Here is a 7,392-nt window from a genome sequence, read left to right on the forward strand (position 1 = left end):
CTTTTCTTAAATAAAGTATTAGTAATAACAAAATCATACGCTAAAGTAAAATCTAAAATAGCTCTACCTTCTTCATTAATTCCTCCAAAATCGTAGCCACCATGATTTTTTCTGAAATCTTCTATCACTCTACTGACATGTTCATTTAAATCTCCTCCCATAAAGATTTTTTTCTCGAGAGGCATCATTTGTATTAAGTTTTCTAAGTCATTTCAGAATTTATCTTTAGACCTTATATCCAAACTTGCGTAGCATAAACACTTTTAATATTAAAAATCTTAGTATCAATAATAATCTAAGGGCTATAATTTTATCTCCAACTATTAATTTTTACAACATTATCTTTCAAACTCTTATCTATAATTACATCTACACCATTTCTAGTGCTGACTCCTACCAGAATACCAAAGTTTAAAACCTAAGTTATTAATCTCCTTAGCTTTTTTTTTCAACCCATTTAGTTATTTGAATACATAAGATATTAATCTTTTTATGAATCATAATATCAACTAATTTCATTAATTTATCATTGGGAGTACTTATATTCAAAGATCATATCTTAATATTAATTTCATTAGTTTCATGGACTGATTTATTTTCTCGCATCTGTCCGTAATGTGAAAACCATTGCTTATTTGACACTACATACAGTCGCCGGTGTAGCAGTCGTTGCATACTTTTCACTGTATTCAGGCTATACAACGCGTCGCTTACAGGGAACACCCTAGCACTTACACGATGATAAAATGATTCATGTCATGAGTTGCTCGAATATTCCTTACAAAGAGAAAATTAGGTGCGTCATTTGTATTGAATAATTTGCTCAAATAGATCTGACCTAACAAAGAAGTAATTAATTATATTACTAAAAGTATAATATTCGCAACTAAGCTAAATAATTTTTTAAATTCCTAACTGTAGTTTATAGGTGTACATTATACGGTAATTAATGCATGTTTATCCTCATGCTTATGAGAAAAGTTTACTTATGTTAGGCGTGCGCAACGCTGCGTACAACAGGGATGTTACTCAGAGGGTATTGGGGGATTATATCCGCGTTATCTTTCTGTAACCTCCCTTTAACCTACTGTAACTTACAAATATATGAAAACAGAAGCGCGAAACCTACTAGATGGTACAGGTAGGTTACAGATAGGTTACAGGGAGGTTACAGGGGGTATAACGCGGATATAACCCTCCAATACTCTTTGAATAACTTCCCTGATTCTCCAAAGATGGTTGCGCTCTAACTATACTCTACTGCAAAAAATGAGAATAAAGTATAAACTATACCTGAACAAAAGAAACCCAAAGCAAACCCCGATAGACAATAGTACTGTGAACATATCCTCAACAAAATTGTGACAATAAAAACGAAAGTAGTCCTTGAAACTTGATTTTATTTCCCGTTAACATCACCATTCGTGAAATTTGAAGAATAACATATGAGGCCCACTGCATTATGCTCAAAACGCAACAAGGTGTCAAATTGAGCTACTTGTATTTTTATCTTGTGACTTTTTCCTTTTTTTTTTTTTTTTTGTCTTTTTATTCAGCCGTGCTAAGCTGTACCTAGGACTTGTAGCATTTCTCAGACCGGGGTGGCATATATTGATATTAAGAAGAACGTGTTGCTTTAAAATTAGAAACGAATTGTCCATTTCTAGGTTCTTATATATAACAGTCCTAGATTGGGTTTTAATGGTTTTGTAAACCAGATGAATTGGTGAAGTCCATTCTGAACTTCACGCTACGGTTATTTTCTGCACTTTTTCTTGCTTTTATTGCTATTAGGTCCTGCTATAAGGTAAATAATTTTCATTAAACCTCTGCTGATTTAACTGCTGTATTGCGAAGTATAATTGTTTATGGTCGATATAATGAGAGATTTGTGCTGCTCTATCTGTGCCTTTTTCAACATAGATAGCGGAGGCAATTGAACGTGAAAAGGAGGTTACAAAGGAAGTGGAAATTCACAATGTTGATCGAGCTGTTTGTGGACGCATAGCTGGTGTGATTGCCAAAAAATATGGAGATACAGGCTTTGCAGGACAGCTAAATTTTGTGTATGTCTTTGCTATATTGTAACAAAATTTTTTAAAGGCCTTTAATGATCAGACAATTATCATAATAATCTGATCATGACAAATTGAGTTTTTCTGTCTGCAGTTTCAAAGGAAGTGCTGGACAGTCCTTTGCCTGCTTCCTGACTCCTGGAATGAATGTACGACTGGTGGGGGAGGCTAATGATTATGTTGGAAAGGTGCCATGTCAAACTTACTTTTTTTTATTATTGGAGCATTTACATATGTACCACGCAATTTTTATGTATTTATATATCTAACAGCTAAACTCTAACTATTGCATTTATACCACAGTATCCAAATCATTCATATCATATACAAAATATCACTATTTTAACTTCTAAAAGAAGTGAGATACACATTGTTATGCAATAGGGAAGGTGACTTGTATGTAAAAGTTTGTGTTAGATATGCAAATACAAAGAATTGAGTGGTATTTATGTAAATCTTTCTTTTTTATTTTATACCTCAAACTTTCTTGCTCTTATCAAATGTTAAAACTTAACAAGTTGTATATTTGCAGGGTATGGCTGGTGGAGAGCTTGTTATTACTCCTGTCGAGAACACTGGCTTCTCTCCAGAGGATGCTACCATTGTGGGAAACACCTGTCTGTATGGTGCAACAGGAGGTCAAGTGTTTGTTAGAGGAAAAGCAGGCGAACGTTTTGCTGTGAGAAACTCTCTTGCGGAAGCTGTTGTTGAAGGCACTGGAGATCATTGTTGCGAATACATGACTGGTGGCTGTGTTGTTGTTTTAGGAAAGTATGTATTTATTATTTTATTCTCTGTTTGTGGCCTTCTTTTTATTTATTTTGCTATTAAATTGTTTTTGTTTTTTTTTTTTTTTGAATTTCTGTAGAGTGGGCAGGAATGTAGCTGCTGGCATGACTGGTGGTCTTGCTTATATTCTTGATGAGGACGACACACTAATTCCGAAGGTATCTTTCAATCCTCTCTCTTTCACTTTTTCCAAAGTTATCCTCTCTCTCTCTCTCTCTCTCTCTCTCTCTCTCTCTCTGTGTGTGTGTGTGTGCTATTGTCTGTGCCTTAGAAGATTGAAGATTTTACATTCCAATTTCAACTCAAATGAACAGAGGACAATAAAGCAATTTCATTTGAAAATCAAGGACATCTTAATAGATTCAGAGAATATCTTTTATCATATAATTTCCTCTTGATTAGGTAATTTCATCTGTCTTGAATCATGAAATTTTTCTTCCAATTACAAATAGTTGCAGATGGGGGCATTGTTGCAAATATGGAGACCGGTTTACTGTTCAAATTGACAGTTTCTCATGTTTGACAACAAATTTGATTTGATACTCGAAATTAATTGTAAAATTAATTGCTCTTAATTCCTTCCCTATATTTTCTACAGCTTTCCTGGTATGAATCCCGCCATCTATGATATGTTGGAGAAGAGAAAATGAAATAATTAATAGGTTTCATTAATTATTTGATTAATTCTTTAATGGGCCTAATAGCATGATTAAATTAATAATATTACAGCTCCTCTTGGAATCTCATTCGGGCTTAGTTTTTTCATTTCTTATTTTTCGGTGTGGACTCTGGTAGAGAGAGGAATGAGAAGAGAGAGAAAGAAAGTGTAAGCTTTTCTTGTAATCGTCGAGGTGATCGACAGGTGTGATCCTCAAAGCTAATAAAATCTTCTGCAACTCCGTAAACGTAGGCAACTTGCCGAACCATGTAATTCTGTGTTTCCGCTGTGCTTTTCTGTTTATATATATGTAATTTCTATGAATTATTATTCAATATACACCTGCAACATCCTTCTTCCCTCACCGGGCATACTTTTATTCTTATTATATTTCTGATTTAACAGGTAAACAAGGAGATTGTAAAGATCCAGAGAATAAATGCTCCAGCTGGTCAGATGCAGCTTAAAAGCCTTATAGAAGCTCATGTTGTAAGAAATCCCAACCCCTTAATGTTCTACGCCAGCACATGATTGAACAGCACCTCTTAACTCCCCCATTCCCCCCTTTTCTTAAAAGGAAAAAACTGGGAGCAAGAAAGGTGCGGCAATTCTGAGCGAATGGGAAGCCTACCTGCCCTTATTCTGGCAACTAGTGCCACCTAGCGAGGAAGATGCGCCAGAGGCTTGTGCAGAGTTTGAGAGGGTGAAGGCTGCCGGACGTGTTCCTGTTCAGTCTGGTTAGAATTCAAAATGAAGATGAATGAGGCTGAATTCTTGATCAGAATCATGGATCAACCAGGGTAAATAGTCTTGTGAAGAAATAATGCCAAAAAAGTTTCGTGCAGAATCACCATAGATAGTTAAAATCGTTGTATAAATTTAGTTTATTGGGTGTTTTGGTGTTATATTTTCCTTTTTTATTTTATTGTCTTGTGCATTTTTGTATAGTTGTCATTTTCATTAAATTTCCCGTATAGATGTCTAGAACTTCCTAACCTATTGCAAATATGTAGTCTTTTTTTTTTTTTTTTTTTTTTTTTTCAATCAGTTCTGGCAGCTTCCTACAAATTTTTAAGTAGTAGAAAGAAGTAATCAAGTATGTATAAATGAAAACTATATATATATATATACTTCGTAAGTTCTCGTGCCCTAGGTAATATTGAGGAATGATTTTGGCACGGATGGGTTGAAGTGTATAATATGAATTTTTTTATTAAACTATTTTAAAATTTATTGTTTTAAAAATTATGATAAATAAAGTTTTTATGAAGGAAATTGAATAATAAGAATAATTAGGAGGATAAAAATGGAGGAAGCATGAGATATTTTTATATGGTTGGCTCAATCATTTATGTGATCAGGCCTAGCTATGGCTGTAAGAAAACCTTGTTCATTAAAATTTCACTTTTTAACACATTTAATATATGAAGCTAATTTGATTTAGTTTTAAATAAATCTCCAAAATGTATAAATTGATTTTGAAATTTCATGTTTGTAATATTTTTAAGATAGTGTATTACAAAATATTGCTTTTAAGGTACGGTTTTTTTTTTTAATTTAAAGCATCATAACTTTGAGTGTTATAGAAAATGTATTAATTTTTATTTTTAAATGCAATATCATATGATTTTAATTTTTAATTTTGAGTGTTATGAATTTTAAATGCACTAGTCTAATAAATTCATAGATAAATCATTATACAATTTATTGTACATGACTGCTTACTATTTTTTTTGTAATGATATGCTATATGCATTTCTACTTAAATCTGATAACCTAATATATATGCACCTCCATTATAATTTAAATGTCATTCAATAATCAAATAATTTTATAGAAAATTCAGTATGTATCTATTTAAATCTCCAAAATGTATAAATTGATTTTGAAATTTCATATGTTCGTAATATTTTTAAGATTATGTGTTACAAAATATAGCTTTTAAGGTACGTTTTTTTTATAAATTTAAAGCATCATAATTTTGAGTGTTATAGAAAATGTATTAATTTTTAATTTTAAATATAATACAAAAAATAAAAATGAATTTAAGATTTTAATCATCATAATATATAACATTGACATTATTGGTCTTAATACCTAGATGCGAAAAGTGGGGTTCTGTTGGTGATCTACGACAATGCCACGACTCGATTTGAGACTTAAAATTAATGAAGAGGTGAATGTACGATTGAATGATGAAAATTGTTCTCTTAATTATTATATATTTATCACTAAAAATTATTATCCACAAATTAATTGAAAAAGCCATTAAAAAATTCAATCAAAATCAACTAAATAAAAAGATATATTTTTGGCTGTCGCTAATGTATTTTGTAAATATTATCTCATTTAGTATGTATTATAATCAAAAGTTTAAACCTGAAAAAATATAATTAAAAAAATATGATGAGTTAACTAAAGAAAATAAATAAGCAATCATACTTCTAAACTACAGTATGTGTGTGTGTGTACGTGTGTTGGTCTAATATATTAATATTTAAGATCATATAATAATCTAATATACATGTCCATGATATTTACTCAGTGTAAATGATCTGAAACTTTTATATGCATTTACGTTTATTTTATTCTACAAAGTTTAGTTTTAACTTTAATTTTACTTTATATTTTTAACATATATATCTGTCTGTTTGACGCCATATAAAAAAACTTAACATGCCTCTGGCTGATAGTATTATGTTGGCACAACAATTAGCGATCTAAATCACAGTTGTTTGAGATGGAAAGGCCCTTAACTGCTTCTAACCAATATTATCCAGTCGAGACAACGGTTAGTGATGTAAAAATCACAATTGTTTGGGGGTGGTAAGCTCTTTTTACTCGTCCCCAGCCGATAGTCTCTCTTCAGCACATTGGTTAGTGCTCACATCACAATTGTTTGGGTGATAAAATAACTACACTGGCGAGTACACTTGCATCCCCCGCATGTATTATAAGGAGGTGAACTTCTCTTAGCTTTCACATATAAACATTCATATTTACCTTATTTTATTTTTTCATATCAAGCATTCTTTTCTTATGCATTCATTTACTTATAAAAAAATTCACGTTTGCTAGAATCAAAATAGCATGCACTAGTCTAATAAATTTATATATAAATCATTATACAACTTGTTGTACATGATTGCTTACTAGTTTTTTTGTAATGATATGTTATATGCATTTCTACTTAAATCTAATAACCTAATATATATGCATCTCCACTAAAATTTAAATGTCATTCGATAATCAAAAAACTTTATAGAAAATTCATTGTGTATCTATTTAATATGCATATTTTTCTATTTAACGATATGAAGAATCTGCAATAATCTAAATCTCGCCGGATCAAATCATGAATGAAATCAAGCATGCATTATTAAAAGAAAAAAAATTATTTAAATTTAGAAATATAATTACTCATCTCAATCTTTAGTAGATCTCTTTATTATTTTTAATTCTCCATTTTACTGTATTATCATTATTTTACCAATCTGAATTTTGAATAACATACTTTCATCCTTCTTTATATGCTTTCAGATCAATCTCCTCCCTTGCACACAAAGTTTATTTGTTAGCCTCCCAAAACTCACCTAACCTAATTTCATATTAATATAGTAAACATATATTAAATTAATGTATAAAAAAAATTACTTAACCAACATAACACAAATTTACTTAACTCGCAACTTAGGGTTCATTAAGCTCGACTTTCTTACTTCACCCCCACAACTCTTCCTCTTCCCATGTACATGAAGCTCGTGTCAGCTTACTCCTACAAATTCAGTACTTTAATATATGTGATTAGGATATTAAATACACTTAAATCTAATATATAAATAATATCCTAATTATATATACTTATATTTT

At 31.0% G+C, this 7,392-nt stretch overlaps 1 protein-coding gene across 1 annotated transcript in view; it reads left to right on the forward strand.

The window, feature by feature from the left end:
* LOC110027736 (ferredoxin-dependent glutamate synthase, chloroplastic-like) overlaps positions 1-4,519 on the forward strand; it is a 39,111-nt gene extending 34,592 nt beyond the window's left edge. Inside the window, exons 8-13 of the mRNA XM_020729312.1 lie at positions 1,924-2,066; positions 2,170-2,263; positions 2,608-2,846; positions 2,944-3,022; positions 3,928-4,011; positions 4,100-4,519. Coding sequence (XP_020584971.1) covers positions 1,924-2,066; positions 2,170-2,263; positions 2,608-2,846; positions 2,944-3,022; positions 3,928-4,011; positions 4,100-4,264 — 804 coding nt within the window. The 3' untranslated portion in view covers positions 4,265-4,519. The remainder of the gene's footprint in view (positions 1-1,923; positions 2,067-2,169; positions 2,264-2,607; positions 2,847-2,943; positions 3,023-3,927; positions 4,012-4,099) is intronic.
* The last annotated feature ends 2,873 nt before the right edge of the window (positions 4,520-7,392 follow it).

Source organism: Phalaenopsis equestris, unplaced genomic scaffold, assembly GCF_001263595.1.
Source record: "Phalaenopsis equestris unplaced genomic scaffold, ASM126359v1 Scaffold000002, whole genome shotgun sequence".
Classification (NCBI taxonomy): Eukaryota; Viridiplantae; Streptophyta; class Magnoliopsida; order Asparagales; family Orchidaceae; genus Phalaenopsis; species Phalaenopsis equestris.